The sequence below is a fragment of the Ursus arctos genome, unplaced genomic scaffold (genome assembly GCF_023065955.2).
Source record: "Ursus arctos isolate Adak ecotype North America unplaced genomic scaffold, UrsArc2.0 scaffold_19, whole genome shotgun sequence".
Lineage (NCBI taxonomy): Eukaryota > Metazoa > Chordata > Mammalia > Carnivora > Ursidae > Ursus > Ursus arctos.
This window is the reverse complement of record NW_026622863.1, coordinates 56409411-56426761: the sequence shown is the minus strand read 5'-3', so window position 1 is coordinate 56426761 and position 17351 is coordinate 56409411. Positions and strand designations below refer to the sequence as shown.

General features: G+C 40.6%; 1 protein-coding gene across 2 annotated transcripts; it reads left to right on the top strand.

Moving 5' to 3' along the window:
• The first annotated feature begins 4050 nt into the window (after nt 1–4050).
• ZNF350 (zinc finger protein 350) lies at nt 4051–17351 on the top strand. Of its 2 annotated transcripts, none has more exons than XM_044380029.3 (5): nt 4051–4181; nt 8610–8805; nt 9312–9438; nt 10662–10814; nt 14635–17351. In XM_044380029.3, the coding sequence occupies exons 2-5, from the start codon at nt 8791–8793 to the stop codon at nt 15990–15992; spliced, it is 1653 nt and encodes a 550-aa protein (XP_044235964.2). In that variant the 5' UTR covers nt 4051–4181; nt 8610–8790; the 3' UTR covers nt 15993–17351. The 2 variants fall into 2 exon arrangements, with proteins under 2 accessions (XP_044235964.2, XP_026344024.2); XM_026488239.4 differs by having other exon boundaries at nt 4057–4181; nt 10662–10757.

Here is a 17351-nt window from a genome sequence, read left to right as displayed (position 1 = left end):
AAGAGAGAATTTTTAACTTATGGCCTAGTTTACCCGGCTATTTCCTTTCAGGTGTGACACAAGTAAAAGCAACCATTTTCCTAAATTCTCCTCAGTGAGAGCCATTTTGTTAAAAGAAATTTTTTAGATCACATTTCTAAAAATTGAGGTCATCTACACTGAAGACTCTGCCTATCTTCTTTTTTTTTTTTTAAGATTTCATTCATTTATTCGACAGAGATAGAGACAGCCAGCGAGAGAGGGAACACAAGCAGGGGGAGAGGGAGAGGAAGAAGCAGGCTCATAGCAGAGGAGCCTGATGTGGGGCTCGATCCCACAACGCCGGGATTATGCCCAGAGCTGGGGCAGACGCTTAACCGCTGTGCCACCCAGGCGCCCCAAGACTCTGCCTATCTTCTAACATGGCTTGTCGCTGGCAAATATTAAGAGTTCCTGTTACTCCACCTTATCACCAGCATTTTACACTTTCAGTTTTTTGGATTTTGGCAATTCCAATATCTGGGTACTTGCATCACACTGCAGCTTTAATTTGTAATTTCCTAATAACGAATGATGTTGATCATCTTTTCATGTGCTTGTTTGCCATCTGTTTGGCTTTGATCAAGTGTCTGTTCATGGTCTTTGCCCATTTTTAAAACTGAGTTTTCTTATTGTTGACTTTTAAGAATTCTTTCTGTGTTCTGTGTTCTGGATACCAGTCCTTTATCAGATATATGACTTGTGGGATGAATGTTTAGATTCTCTTTTTTTTTTTTGCCTAGGGATGTCTTCGTGTTCTAGCATGATGTGTTGAAATCTGTCCTTTCTCCATTGAATAGCCTTTGTACCTTTGTCAAACAGTTTGCTTTGTGTGGGTCTTTTTCAGGGATCTCTATTCTGTTCCATTGTTTATCTTTTCAACAATGCTATCAATACCAAGACTCTAGTATGTGTTTATAAGTCTTGAAATCTATTGATGTAAGCACTGTATGTATGATGGTTCTTTTTGGCCAGAATTGGTTTTGATTTTTCAGTGGAGAAAACTGGCAAGCATACTTTTACTAGGATATCAACATTAAGTCATTTTGATATTTGGTACTCCTACACATGATGTGATGAAAAAGGAACTTCAGTTCTGAGTGTCTTTCCAAAATGCATAACCCCTGTTTAATGAGGAAAACTTAGACCAACCCAAAAGGTGGACGATATACAAAGTACCTGACCAGTACTCCTCAAAATAATTGAGAGATGAAAAAGAAAAGACTAAGGAATGGTCAAAGACATGAGAAAATCAAGGAAACATGATTTGTAAATGCATTATTATATTCTTGGACAGAAAAAAGATAGTAGTGGAAAAACTTGTGAAATATGAATAGAATCTGTAATAGTTGAGTATTATACAATGTTGTTTTCTTACTTTGACAAGTGTACCATAATTATATAAAGTGGTCACATGAGAGGAAGCTGAATAAGGTATATGTGAAGTCCTTATAGTATCTTGTGACTTTTATGTAAATCTAAGATTTTCCAAAAATAAAAAGTTTATTAAAAATTGATATAACCTATGTCAATTATATCTTTTTTAAAAAAGATTTTATTTATTTATTTGACAGAGAGAGAGACACCAAGAGAGGGAACACAAGCAGGGGGAGTGGGAAAGGGAGAAGCAGACTTTCCACTGAGCAGGAAGCCTGATGCGGGGCTTGATCCTAGGACCCTGGGATCATGACCTGAGCGGAAGGCAGACGCTTAGCTTAACGACTGAGCCACTCAGGCGCCCCTATGTCAATTATATCTTAAGAAAACTGGGGAAAATAGGTGTAACCTAATTTTATCACTTAGTTTCTCATTGTAAACATACTTCCATACTATAAAATGTTTATGCATATCTATATATAATATTATTAAGCGGCTGTAATAATATAGGTGAATTTGTAGGATGGTAACTAGAGTTACATAAAATGTCTGCATTAAAGTAAGGTATACTTGAAGAACAAAGTCTTCAATTATGTTCAGTTTTTATTTTGATCCTCTCATTATCCAAATTCTTACATTCTCACTGCAAGATTTGTTGTAACTTTTTTCTTATATGTTCCAGATATCTCCATTTACTTTTACTCCTAGGTAGTTTATATTTTGCAATTATACTTGGTGTCTTTAAAAAAGAATCATACCCTATACATTTTGTAGTATTTTGTACAGCAATTCATTTTAACAGGTCAAAATGTACATATAACATTTACCATTAGTGAGTGTACAGCTCAATGACATTTACTAAGTTTATAGACTTGTGCCACCATCACCACAATCCAATTTTTAGAAATTTTCATGACCACCAAAAGTAACTGGATGGTTGTTTTGTTATTGTTGAATTTTGACAATTTTTTTTAAAAGATTTTATTTATTTGTCAGAGAGAGAGTGAACACAAGCAAGGGGAACAGCAGGCAGAGGGAGAAGCAGGCTCCCCACTGAGCAAGGAGCCCAATGCGGGACTCAGACCCAGGACCCTGAGATCATGACCTGAGCTAAAGGCAGACACTTAACCTACTGAGCCACCCAGGCATCCCAACAATTCTTTACATATTCTGAATACAAGTCCTTTATCACATGTATAATGTGGAGATATTTTCTTCCAATCTCTGGCTCCATTCTTCACTTCTTAAATATTGTGCTTAGAAATTACAAATGTTTAAAAGAAAAAAAAAAGTACAGATGTTTTTATTTTTATTTATTTATTGTTATTTTTTAAGTAGGCTCCATGCCCAATGTAGGGCCTGAACTCATGACTCCAAGATCAAGAGTCACATGCTCTACCGACTGAGCCAGCCAGGTATCCAAAATACAAATGTTTTTAATTTTAACTAAGTCCAATTTAATACTTTTTCTTTTGTGGCTCATCCATTATTGTTTTTTGTCTCATAACTCACTGGCTAACTTATTTTGGTTTATCTCCAGTTTGCCTCTCTAAATTTCATACTGTTAACCCTTATATTTAGGTCTGGGAAATCTCTTTAGTTAATTTTGTATATGGTTAGAGTTAAGGGTCCTAATTTATTTTTCTGCAAACAGAAATACAATTATCCCAGCATTGTTTGTTGAAAAGATTAATCCCATTGAATTAACTTGGTACTTGGTCTGCTTTTTCCTTCAGTTGGTGATGGCCAATCTCACACCCATAAGGGAAAGAAGCACAAAGTCATTCACCTTTAGCCCAGAAGGCTGACCTACACTGTTTCAATAAGAATCAAATATGTGCTGGTTGCTACATTCTTAAAGGGCCTCATGACTGCCTGTAAATCTAACCCATTGTTGATATCAAACTGAAAGATAAGCACCAGCGAAATCTTGCAAATGTAGTTTTAGGAGTAGAAATTCAAAGAAAACATTAATGATCTAATACTCCCTGGTATGTCCCTTTGTCCTTGAGCACTAAGCATATAACCACCAGTTTCATACAGCAAAAGGGCAGCTCTTTCCACGGAGGGGTCCTGTCCCTGAGCTACTTAAATTAAATTACTAAGTTTCACCACAGTACCTCTCAAGAATTCTTTCTTGACCATTGTGCTCAACAATCCCGCAACAACACTGTACTAGCTGCCCAAAATCTTTCTGTTCTTAAAAACCGCTTCCTGCAAGGAATTTTTCACCAGAAGCTTTCCGTGGGTGTCCGTTTACCTGATGTATTACTTTTTCTCTCCAGAACTTCCTTCTCTCCTGCAGTATCCACACCTGAACTTATACTATTTTGAAACTTCCTTTTTTTAAATACAGAGTGGATAACATACACCCTGACCTTGTTACTTCCTGTTCAGCCCGCTAACACGTTTTAGCCCACACCATTTTTGCCTCCAAGAGCTTGAGTCTCTGGAAATCTACCCATTTTCCGCACCAGCCAACACTGAGGACGAGACATCAGTGGCTTTTCACGATCTCGGTCATCCCAGGCTTGCGGCCGCAAACCCATCCCTTTGCCTTGCGTACGTCGGGTGTTCCAACATGGCCGCCCCCACAGCCACAACGAGCGGGCGCGGACATGTTGCCTCTCTGGAAATAACGGCAAACAGTTGTTCGCCATTCTTCAAAGGCATCGGGTCCTCCTCGGCCGCCATAAGCTGACGAAAAGTTTGGGCGACGTTCAGGAGTAGAAGCAGTTCGCGGAAGTGTTACGTTTAGACTCTCGTTTTGGTCTGGAGAAAATCAGGTCAGTGTATGCTTTCATTCCTTGAAGATTTTCTGGGTTTTGTTTTCTGTTTTGTCCCGTAGGAGTTTTGTTTCTCACAGGATGACGTGATGTCCTCAGGGTGGAAGTGGAGTAGGGTGAGCATGTGGAATTACTGGCGGGGATCGATTGGGCCGAGCGCAAAAGTGGAGGTATTTGAGAGGAACCAGCTGGGAGTCTATGACTCACCTGTCTGTGGTTAGGGTACCTTTGGGGTCATTAAGACTGCTAAGGGTCTATAGAGCTCAGCCACTGTGTCCCGGCTGTCGAGAGGTTGGGGTTCTGCAGATACGTCCGCTTGTCGGTAGTGCAGGTGATGCGGCTTATTTTCGATGATCGCAGGGTCTGGTTCCAGTGGGGGATTTAATTTGGGGCCCAGTGATGTTGGGGCGCGGCTGGATGCTCATCACATCGGGGTGTCTGGCCAGGGTTTCGGATTAATAAGGGCGTGTGTAATCCGTGTCTGCTACGGAGAGATGCATGTGAGGGTTGAAGCTTTCGACGCCAAGGACCCGGGGCTGGAGTTTGGGTTGAGGTTTCTCAGGCTGCTGGGACAGAACGCTGCAGAGCCCAGAACAGTAGTTCGAAACCCTGTTTTTTGTTTGTTTTTCAAATCTGTCGTCCAGGGGTTGACTAACTGCAGACCGAGGGATTAAACCGCTACCCCTCTCCCCCGTCTGTTAGGCGTCGTCTATGGCTGCTTTCCCGCGGAAAAGGAAGAATTGGGTCCTTGTGCCAGGGATCTTAAAGTTGAAAATGTGTAATATCTGCCCCTTTGCAGAAAATGTTTGTCAACGTCTGCACTCACCTCTTAATACATTAGCAGCGGCGAACACTGTTGCATCCTTGCCTGACATACACTCACTTTATTCTTTGCTAACAGAATCTCCATTTTTTTTTAGCACCGCTCCCTCTTGCAAGGTGACCCACATCTCGGTTTATTAGTAAATGCTGGTTGGTCTTAGTCATGGTGGTTCCACTTCCCATTGCTAATGACTGAATTTCTGTGAAATGAGCTTAGTATATTATGTGGTGCAGTTCTAACCAGCCGTATGCCAAAATCTGCATAGTGGTTTCTGGAGGAGCATTTTCTCTTTTATGTTAGTAATTCCTTGAATCTCTTTTTCCGTGTCCATGATGATATTGTCTGAGTATAAGCTGAATTTTCAGTCCAGTTTCCAATGTTTATAGTTTATTCTTATCTCAGTGTTTTGGGTCTACTCAGCAGTTAGGTGGTAGCGGACATACATATGTGTCCAGTTGCTTACCCATAAAATTCACCTGTTATATTGTCTGGAGTTAACATGTTTCCAGGAGGGTTAGATCATAAAATTATGAATGCATTCAGGATTTCAAACTTAGTGACCCAAAAATGTTCATAGTATTTTTTTCAAGACAAAAAAAAAAAAGTCTATTTTACCTGAGTTATCCCTTTCACTACAAATGGGTATGTTTTATTGATATTTTTAAAGAACAGGCTTTTGGTTTTGTGGAGCACTTCTATTTATTTGTTAGTTTAAAAATTCTAAAAGTTGATCTGTATAAAAGTAATGTGTATTTATATAAAGTCATCATTGCCCAGGTCAGGAAACAGAATGCTGCCAGCACCCAGTGGTGTGCTGTGAGCCTCTTCCCAATTATATTGCATCCTCACACCCAAAGGTAATTACCATCCTGTTGTTGATATCAAGCACTTTAAGGCTTTTCTTTATGGTTTTATCATATTAAAAATCATTCGTAATCATATTTTATTTAGTTGTGCCTATTTCTGTGTGTCAGTGTAATTATACTTCATGCATCTTTAAAGGTGAGGCTGCTTTTGCTCAATATTTTTAAGAATGATTCAACTTTTTGCATATAGGTGTATTTTGCTCTGCAACAAGAGTCAGGCATATTCTGTGAATACACAGTAAATATTTTAGGAGTTTCATGCCACAGAAAGTCTCTCGTATATGCTTCTTTGTTTTTGTAGTACAATTCTTTAAAAACATGGAAAGCATTCTTAGCTTGCAAGCTGGATAGAAGTTGTAGTTTTTACGTAGCGTTCCATGTTTTGACTATATGGCAGGTTTTCCTACTATTAATTAAACGTATTGTTTGCAGTTTGTATTGTTAGGAATAATGCTGTGAAAATTCTTGTCTGTTTTCTGGTTCACATGTGCCCTTATTTTGGTGTGAAGGGTGGTATAGCTTAGATGTATATCTCAGAGTAAAATTGCTGTGTCTCAGGGTGTGTTTAACATCAACCAAAATAGGTGATGCCAGAATGTTTTACAGAGTGGTTGTACCATTTATAGTTCTTCCAGTAGCATATCATTTGCTTTATTGTACTGTTTATGTAGCCTGTTTAAATATCTTTCCATACCCTAATATCGTTGAGAGATTTTCCTATATTCTTACAGATCTCTTGATTTGCATCTTTCATTAACATTGATAGTCGTCCCTTACAGTGATTTTTGTATATGATGTGAGGTGGCGTTCAGCTATCTCCTTGTCCCCTCACCCCCAGCATGGCTATCTGCTTGTTCCTGCATCATTTTTTCAAAAAGAAACCCTTAGGGGCACCTGGGTGGCCCAGTCAGTTAAGTGTCTGACTTTGGCTCAGGACCCCGAGATCATGACCTGAACTGAAGGCAGACGCTTAACCGACTGAGCCACCCAGGCGCCCCAGAGACATGACATCTTTAAAATGCTTGGTGTTCTGAGCCATTGTCATAGTCCATCTTACTATTTATTTAAGTCTTAAGATTTCAATATTTCTTCCTACTTATCAGATGTTTTTGATGTTCTTCAAAAGAATGCCATTGATTTTGTTTGTTGATAGGCTGTTCTGTGAGTTACTGGGAGAGGTGTGTTGAAGTCTTCTATTGGCATGATTGGTTTATTCTTGTTTTTGGGTCCATTTTTGCTGTATACATTTCAAGGCTATGTTGTTAAGTGGATGGAAATTGCAAATTTTTATAATGTGGTGACCTGAACCTCTTAACCAGTGAGTGTTGTTTCTCTTTCTCTGTAGTAATTTTTGGGCCTCCTGGTCCATTTTGTCTGAGAATAAAATTACACCAAATTATGTATGGTTACTTTTTCCATGGTATATCTTTTTCTAATCTTTTGTTCTTGAGCTTTCCATGTCATTGTGTCAGACATTTAACCTATAATAGCATGTTGTTAGGTTTTAAATTTTAATCCAGTCAGACTGTTTTGAGACGTCGGTGTTTAATTTACTGAAATCCTTGTTTTGTTTATACTTCATATAATTCTTAGTATGTTTTATTTAAAAACAGTCATGTAAGTGCATTGTAGTTACCCCACTTGTTCTCAGTTCCTTATTCTTTTTTTTTTTTTTTGCCTTGATTTGGATGAATTTCTTGTCCTTATATTTTCCCCTTCTGTTAGCATGAAAATTATGTATATTAAGACAATTGTTAGTTTTCATCGTAACACTTGAGATAACATACAGCGTGGAACCTTCCTTTGTCAAATTCTTATATTAATTAGTACTTTTACACTCTTCGCCAATGATATAGGAATCTGAGAACACTTCAACTTCATTTACCACTTTCCCAATTTATTTACAATATTCTGTACTTATGTTTTTATCTATTTAAAACTTCCCAAGAGGGGCGCCTGGGTGGCACAGCGGTTAAGCATCTGCCTTCGGCTCAGGGCGTGATCCTGGCGTTATGGGATCGAGCCCCACATCAGGCTCCTCTGCTATGAGCCTGCTTCTTTCTCTCCCACTCCCCCTGCTTGTGTTCCCTCTCTCGCTGGCTGTCTCTATCTCTGTTAAATAAATAAATAAATAAATAAATAAATAAATAAATCTTTAAAAAAAAAAAAAAACTTCCTAAGATACTATGAGACAATAACACATAACTTGTAAGACAATGCCTCTGATTTGCCCAGTACATTGGTTTTCAAACTGAAGAGCCTATACTCACAGACTGTACAAAAGCTTTGAAGAGATACCTGAGTGCTCATGGCTTAAAGGAAAACAGTGCCCCAATCCTCTCCTTCTGTGTGGGATGTTTTATAAAAGTGATCTGTGTGAGATTCCCCTTCTCCTGAGGCATGGTGCTGGGGTAGATCTCATTTTCCTCTTCTCGTGTCACACTCACTCCATTTACACATCACAGAATGAAGGAAAACCTTCACTACATTCAGAACCTCAGGCTTTATTGGTTTACTAGAAGCTCAGGCTTTATGCTGTTACTAAAATTCTTATCCACGTCTTCTGGTAAACATGTACCAGGCTTTATTGGTCAGAAGAATCAGTCTTCTGGGGCACCAAATAAAGGGACACTTAGCAGTACTGTGTGCATGTGTTAAGGTGAGGGCTCGGGAGCAGTGACAGCGTCTGGACCCAGAGGAAATGCACCACTCAGACTACATTGTCTCCTCAACCCACAGGTCCTGATGCCCCAGGAACAAGAGGATCACGTGAAGGAGGAAGAAGTTACCAGATGTGGTGTCAGTTTTTCTGGGGGCACACCTGACCGAGACTGAGGTTTCTGAAGAGTAACTAAAAGTAGATCCAGAAGACACAAAGGAGAGTTTTCCCACTGCTGGCGGTTTTCAGAGAGCAGAAAAAATGATCCAGGCCCAGGTGACTTTTGGTTTGTTTTATTCTTTCCTTTGTTCCCTAACAGAGTTGTAGAGGCCTGTGAAAAATTAGTTGCAATGATACGCAATAATGAATCATGGAACACTACATCAAAAGCTAAGGATGTACTACTGTGTGGTGACTAACATAATATAATAAAAAAATTATTGTTAAAAAAAGGAAAAAGAAAAAAATCAGTTGCATTAATCTGAAAAGCATGGATACATATATCTTTTGTCTGTCATATACATATGGATGGTGTTTCTAGGTTAACAAGAAGATCGAACTTCTACATGTTATAGAAACTTCTCATTGGATGAATGGGTGGATGACTGTGCCCAATTACAGAATATTTAATTAGGCATTTGCTTCTCCCAGAATGTGTCAAAATAAAAACCCCACTAGATATCTAGGTACAGCCTCTAGAGTGGAAATAAGCAGAAAATTTTTCATATTTCTTATATATCATTAAAAGGACATCACTTCATTAGAGAACACTGTTGTTACAGGAATCCCTGACATTTGATGACGTGGCCGTGGCCTTCACCTGGGAGGAGTGGCAGCTCCTGGCCCCTGCTCAGAAGGAGCTGTACCGGGACGTGATGGTGGAGAACTATAGGAACCTGGTGTCAGTGGGTGAGGACAACTCCCCAGTGTCACTTGGAGGGTCCGCATCAGTGGCCTTTCCTTTCTCAGCTTCTTAAAGCTCTGTATTGTCTGTGCTGCTCTGAAGTGAGATTCTCAGTCCCCCTCCCTGGCTGCAGACACATGGGTATATTTTCTCTTCTCCTGAGTGCAAGCCATTACTTTGTACATATGTGTGATATATACATATGATGACGTATATATATATATATATATATATATATATATATATATATATATATATATCACACATACATATATATGAAGTACATGTATTTTTGGTCTTCACCCTGAATTTTGGCACAGAGCTCTTGTAGCAGTTGTGATTTCCTAAGTTATAAGAGGATAAAGGTAAAATGGGTGTCTTTTGTTATTTATATAATAAGACCCTTTCAACCACATTTGAGTTTATGTTAATGAGGTGATGTTTGGAAAGCCACTGTATAACCTAAGGATGGGGTCTGGTTGCTAGGGGAACCAACCATCATTAGAGGGTTGGAACTTTCCAACTCACCTCTGGGGAGGAGAGAAGAGCTGGAGTTTGAATCAGTCACTAAAGGCTAATGATTTAATTAATCATGCCTACTTAATGAAGTGTCCATAAAAACCCAAAAGGACGGTTTTAGAGACCTTTTGAATTGGTGAACAAAAGGAGGTGTGGGGAAAGTGCTCAGAGTGGGCATGGAAGCTCGACACCCCTTCCCACGTACCTTGTATTGTGTATCTCTTCCATTGGGCTGTGCCTGAGTTTATAATAAACCAGTAATGTAAAAAGGAAACTTGCTCCAACAAATTAATTGAATCTCAAAAGGGGTCACATGGGAACCTCTGATCCATGAAGCCCAGGAAACAATTTGGACTTGCAATGGGGGAAGTCTGAGAGAAGTGGAGGGGGTGTGCAGTATTGTGGGATTGAACCCTAACCTGTGGGATCTGAAGCCATCACGAGGTGGAGAATGTCAGAATTGAGCTAAATTGTTGAACACCCAGTGTCCTTTGGTGTCACAGAATTCCTTGGTGTGTGAAAACCCCTTGTATCAGGGGTCAGAAGTGAAGTACGATAGTAGAGTTTCAACAATAGAGGAGACACATAGTGCGGTATGTTTTTCCTTTATAATGTGAAAATTGTTTTGTCCTTAACTATAATATTCTGTGGTCTTCCCAGACCCCGAGACTAAAGCTTAGTCTTGGCTTCTGTCATTTCCCACGAACAGGTTTTCACACCAGCAAACCAGATATGCTCTCCAGGTTAGATCAAGGAGAACCAACATGGACAGTGGAAGATGACTTCCCCTGTCGAACCTGTTCAGGTGAATCCGAGAACCAGGAGGGGGCCAGGCTGAGGAAATCATATTCTGGTTGGTCAGGTAAGAGGCTCAGTTGTGAGAGGATTAGAGGATAGGTAGGCAATGCCTCCATGCATCTCTCTCCTGTGTGACCTCTTTTTCATCGTAGGAGTTTAGAGAAAAATGTACCTTTTACCCATTCTGGGATCTATTCCATTTTTATTTTATCTACATCTTAATTTTTTTGTTTATTTTCATAGTTCTCTTTTTCTTAGGATTTTCAGATCTTTTCCTTCTTCTTCATACTCTTCTGCCTTCCTTGCCATAAAAGTCCACTGTCCAGAGGCTTCCCCCCAAACAGAAAACTTTGAATTCCTCACTGTCTTCTAACTATTGCACCTTTCTGTCCCATTGGTAATGTTGATTTTCCTTCCTGACCTTCACCCCATCTTGGATGCTGTGCCCCCAAAGTAAACTGGTCTTCACTGGGCCGTTCTCCTCACTTGGAGGTTCTCCAAAGGTTCTGTTTTTCATTTTCTCATCTGGTCTCCTAACCCTTCAGACTTTTTCTTCCTTTCCTTTCCTTTCTCCTTTCCTTTCCTCCTTTCTTCCTTTCCTCTCTACACTCAGTGTGGGACTCCCACTCACAACCTGAGATCAAGAGTCACGTGCTCCTGTAACTGAGCCAGCCAAGTACCTCAAACTTTCTTTATTCTAATAAGCTAAGCCTCTTCTTCTTTTTTTTTTTTTTTTTTTAAGATTTTATTTATTTATTCAACAGAGAGAGAGAGACAGCCAGCGAGAGAGGGAACATAAGCAGGGGGAGTGGGAGAGGAAGAAGCAGGCTCATAGCAGAGGAGCCTGATGCGGGGCTCGATCCCGGAACGCCAGGATCACGCCCTGAGCCGAAGGCAGACGCCTAACCGCTGTGCCACCCAGGCGCCCCAAGCTAAGCCTCTTCTCTTCCCTGCAGGAGAATTGACATCTCCCCAAAGTGAGCCACCAGACTTTAGTTCTGTATGATTCACTCATCCCCTTGGCAACTCTCCCGAGTTCCCAGTCAATGCAAGAAACTCTCATCATCTTCCCTCCCAGAAAACCCCCATAAGTTTAGATTCTCTATACTTTTGTGCATCTTACATCCCTGCCATCCGGACATTACCTCAAATGTTCCCTATATACAGAGCTCTCTTCTTAAAAGGAGTCTCTTGTTCATGAATTTTAACTAAAAAGATATTTTGGCACCCTCCATTCTTCATTCCAACCTAAGCCAGATCATAACTCATGCCTACTTTAATTTTGTGTGTTTACTAATTTTGAACTTTCTTCTCATTCATTGTAGATGTTACACTGTTGTGTTCATTTCCCTAAAATTTCTATTTTTTTCCATCATATTCTGACATTAAGTCCCAGTTAACCACGTTACCTGTCACATGACATGAAATTCTTTCTGTGATCTCCAGAGTGTATTATCTTGCTCACACAAATACAGAGTTTTGTCATCTCTCCTACACTTTCCGCACTGTGTTCTGTCCATGTGATTGCTTCCTTCATTCATTCCCTTAAAAATTATTTTTTGATAGCATTGTATGCTTGAGGGTAGAAGCAGTAAGAAAACGCATTCTCATAGACCAAGAACTTTCATTCTAAGAGGTTTCAAAAAATTAATCAAAATAAACAAATAAATAATATGTCCAGGGGTTGAAAAGTACTGTGATAAAAATTTAGTTACTATAACAGAACAGTAGGGGCTTGGTCTCCTCTTTAGGAGTGGAACACCCCTCTGATAAGGTGCCTTAGAGCCAAGAGGTGAGGGAAATTAGCAGGCTGCTGGATTGGGAATGTTCCAGGTAGAGAGCGTAGCAAGTTTAAAAGCCCAAAGCAGGAATGTGTTTTGTGAAACATTAAGGAGCTGTGTGGACAGAGTGGAGTGTGCTGTCAGGAACGTGATGCAAATAAGACCAAAGAGGCAGTAGCAGCAAGGGGAAGGGAGAGTAAGATCATTCAAGTAATCCATTTCAAGGAATCATGATTTTATTTCTAACAAGATGAGAAACCATGAATAGTTCTTGAGTACTGGAATGACACGAAAGAATCTCTTTGGTTGTTGTATAGACAGTAGACAGTAGTGGGCAGGGGTGCCATATAAGAGCCTTTGCACAACAAGATGACAGATCGATTGGCTTTGGTATGGCTGGAGGGAAGTGTTGGTCATGTTCTGAATGTAGTGATTACAGAGAGCAGATGAGATTCGACATTGAAGTAAACCTGGGCTGGTGAGAGGAAGGAATGATGGAGGTTGAAGGTAAGGCTCTGCGGGTGAGAACGGCTGTAAGGAACATTAAAACAGCATGAATGAATAGTGAGTGCTGGCCTTGGTTGTGATTTGAGGAACAGGAAATCCTTATTAAGGTACATTTGAGCAGGTAGATGAGGGATGTGAGTAGGCTCCCTGAGTAAGGAATGTTCCAGAGTAAAACTGGGAAGTTCAAAGGCCTGTGGCGGGAGTGTGGTCTGAAGAATTTAGGAAGAGTAGACAGAGCGAGACTGGGGAGAAGGTCAATGGGTAGTGGCTGGGGTTTGAGGTAGCAGGTCACATAAGGGCCTTTCAAGGACATGGCAAGACCTTGATTTGATTCCTCATGAGATGAGAAAACATTAGGGAGTTTCGAGGAGAGGAGGCTTGACACGATATAATTTATGTTTGGAAGGATCACTTTGGCTGTTGTCCAGAAAGCAGCCGGGAGCTGGCCAGGCAGGAACAGGAAAGCCAAGTAGGAGACCGCTGCTGTAGAATGAGAAAGTGACTGGCTTCCCTGAGGGTGGAAAGCATTGCTGTGGGTCCAGTTCTGGTGATGATTATGAAGAGGGCAGGCGGGAGTGATCATTGAAGGAGATAACTGTGTGCGAGTGAGACACAGATGACAGACGGTGCTGAGAAGTTCTGTCCTGATTAAAAGGAAGAGTGGAGGTGTCATTCACTGTGATGGAGGTGATATGGGGAGGAGGCACCTTGGGACGGGAAATCAGGAGTTCCCTTTTGGAACTTGTGCTTGGAGCCCAGCATGTAGCATTATTGTTGCTCCGCAAGGCTGACCACGACAATGAGGCCTGTCTTCCTCTGCAGTGTCACCTGATTTCCTGCATCTCTCTCCATCTCCATTGCTCCTTCACACCAGTTTTCACAACGTGCAGCTGTCTTCCTTATGTCCTTTTACCAAAGTGCAGTGTAGGCTCCCTGAACATGAGGGCTCTGTGTGTGTCCCCAGCATGAGCAGCATGTCCTGTGCACAGGAGTCCTCAGTAAGGATTTGTGACGTGAATGAGTCTGTCTCTCGCCAGTTTGGATGAGGTGGCCCTCCACCCTGTGGTCTGCTGCTCATGGGAAATTGCGTGTATTTCACAGGCGCTGCATGTTCTGCAAGGCCTTGTGTAGAAATCAGTCAAATCTGTATTTATTTATTATGAATGAGCCAACCTTGTTTTTACGCTAACTACTTCTGTCTTTTGGATTATTTATATTATTGTTTTATCTGATGTGCAAGGAACATTAAACATGGAGTTGTATTGATACTAATTTCATAGAGTCATCACTAAATAGACATATGACATCAAGGGAGTCTTTTAATTGTCTTTCATCCAAATCAAGATGATAAATATTCAGGGCGCCTGGGTGGCACAGCGGCTAATCGTCTGCCTTCGGCTCAGGGCGTGATCCCGGTGTTACCGGATCGAGTCCCACATCAGGCTCTTCTGCTATGAGCCTGCTTCTTCCTCTCCCACTCCCCCTGCTTGTGTTCCCTCTCTCGCTGGCTGTCTCTCTCTGTCGAATAAATAAATAAAATCTTAAAAAAAAAAAAAGATGATAAATATTCAAATTCATTATTCTTTTCCTTTCTAGAAATCTGGAAACTTGATGACTATTTGCCAGAGCACTTACAAAAGGAAATCATGGAGAATAGTCTAGAACGATGGCACAAACATAAAACATTTGAAAATGTTCATCAGAGCACAGCTCGTTTCACGTTAAGGCAAAGTCATGATATGTATGACTTATATGGAAAAACTATGAAACCAAACTTAACTTTACTTCACCAGAGCAGAAGCTATGAAGTAAAGAATCCTGCAGATCTTACTGGAGATGGAAAATCCTTTCTACATGCTAATAATGAACAATTTCATCCTAAAATTAAATTCCCTGAAAACAGAAAACTCATCAGTACTAAGTCCCAATTCATCAGGCATCAGAAAATGCAAAAAATAGACAAGCCTCATGTATGCAGTGAATGTGGGAAAGCCTTCATCAAGAAGTCCTGGCTCACTGATCACCAGATCATTCATACAGGAGAGAAACCCCACAGGTGTAGTCTGTGTGGGAAGGCATTCTCCAGAAAGTTCATGCTCACTGAACACCAGAGAACACATACAGGAGAAAAACCTTATGAATGCACTGAATGTGGCAAAGCCTTCCTCAAGAAATCACGGCTCAATATACATCAGAAAACACACACAGGAGAGAAACCATATATATGCAGTGAATGTGGAAAAGGCTTCATCCAGAAGGGAAATCTCATTGTACATCAGCGTATCCATACTGGAGAGAAACCTTATATATGCAGTGAGTGTGGGAAAGGCTTCATCCAGAAGACGTGCCTGATAGCACATCAAAGATTTCACACAGGAAAGACTCCCTTTGTGTGCAGCGAATGTGGAAAATCCTGTTCCCAGAAGTCAGGTCTCATTAAACATCAAAGAATTCACACGGGAGAGAAACCCTTCGAATGCAGTGAATGTGGGAAAGCCTTTACCACAAAACAAAAGCTTATCGTCCATCAAAGAACTCACACGGGCGAAAGACCCTATATCTGCAATGAGTGTGGGAAAGCTTTTGCCTACATGTCTTGCCTTGTTAAACATAAGAGAATACACACAAGAGAGAAATGTGGAGATTCAGCCAAAGTGGAAAATCCTCCCTCAGAGAATCACAGCTTATCACAGACTAGTGGTGCTGGGCAGGAGAAAGACCTTGTCAGTACAGTGACTCTGCAGGTGCCTTCTGTGGCTTGTCAGACGCCACTAAACCTCAGTGGGCTCTTAGCAAATAGGAATGTGGTCATAGTGGGACAGCCTGCAGCCAGATGTGCACCCTCGGGAGACAACAGAGGATTTGCCCAGGACAGAAACCTTATGAATGCAGTCAATGTGGTCGTGCCTTCAGTGGTCAATTATGTCTTATTTTATGTTACAGAAAACCAGTAGGAGAAAGCTCAGAGACCTTCTATGTGGAGAAGGGTTGAGCAAAAATTCCTAGGTCATATTATGGCTGAAAAGTATATACTGAGGGGAATTGTATAAATCCTGAGGCTGGGGAGGCTTGATCTCATCCTATTAAAAATATGCCTTGATACAGAGGCATAATCTGATGTTAACCCAGATACATACAGCTCAATTGCTGTATTGTGTCTGTTGAAGGAGTGAAGGAAGTCTGAGTTCAATAAGTGGAGGAAACAAGTAGGTGAATTCTAAAAACACAAGAAAATTTGTATCTGGAATGCTGCTATGAATGAAAAGGGCTAACACTAGGTGGGTGGGATATGGGGCACATGTGTATCAATTCAGTTTCTGCAGGCCAAGGTGAAGGATTAATTGGAAACTGGGATGTCTGCTGTTAATACTTAGAAGTTTATTTTGTGCAGAGGCACTTATGAAACAGCAGCCTTAGATTGAATCAGTTCATTCATTTACTGAGTATTTGCTAATGCTGTTTGTTAATACCTGTTTGAAGAAGTGAGGATTCATTGGTGAACAAAACAGAAAAAGGCCGTGGTCTCTTGGAGAGAGCATTGAGGTAACTGGATTATCTTTAAGTGGTACATTTACACCAGCTAATCTAGTAAGAGGATGTAAATATCTATTCCACGTGAAATAGATACTGTCTTGGTTCATTCTGGTTGCTGTAAGAGCATACTGTAGCCTGGATGGCTTATAAAAAGAGAAATTTATTTAAAAAAAAGTGCAAAGCTCGTATATAATGAAAGTTTTAAAACTTTCTAAATAATATATGAGAAGTCTTGAATAAATAATGAAAGAAAAAAGAAATTTATTTCTGTTTTGAAAGCTGCAAAGTCGAAGATCGAGGTGCTGGCAGATTTGGTGTCTGTTGAAGTTCTGCTTCCTAGCTCACAGAGGGCAGTCATCTCACTGTCCTCACATAGGGGAAGGAGAGAGGCGTTCTCTGGGATGCCTTACAAGGGCTCTAATCCCATTCGCGAGTGTTCTACCGTCATGACCTAATCACCTCTCAAGGGCCCACTTCTTAATACCATCATATTTGGGATTAGGATTCAATATATGAATTTTGGGGGGACACAAACAATCCATAGAAGATAATGGAGTACGGAAGTCCCCTCTTATATGTGGGGGATATGTTCTGAGATCCCCAGTGGATGCCTGAAGCTAGGATAGTACTGAAGCCTATATACAGTATGTTTTTTCTTATACAGACACACCTGTGGTAAAGTCTAATTTATAAATTAGGCATAGTAAGAATTAACACCAAAACTAATAATAAAATAGAACAATGATAACAATACACTATAATAAAAGTTATGTGAATGT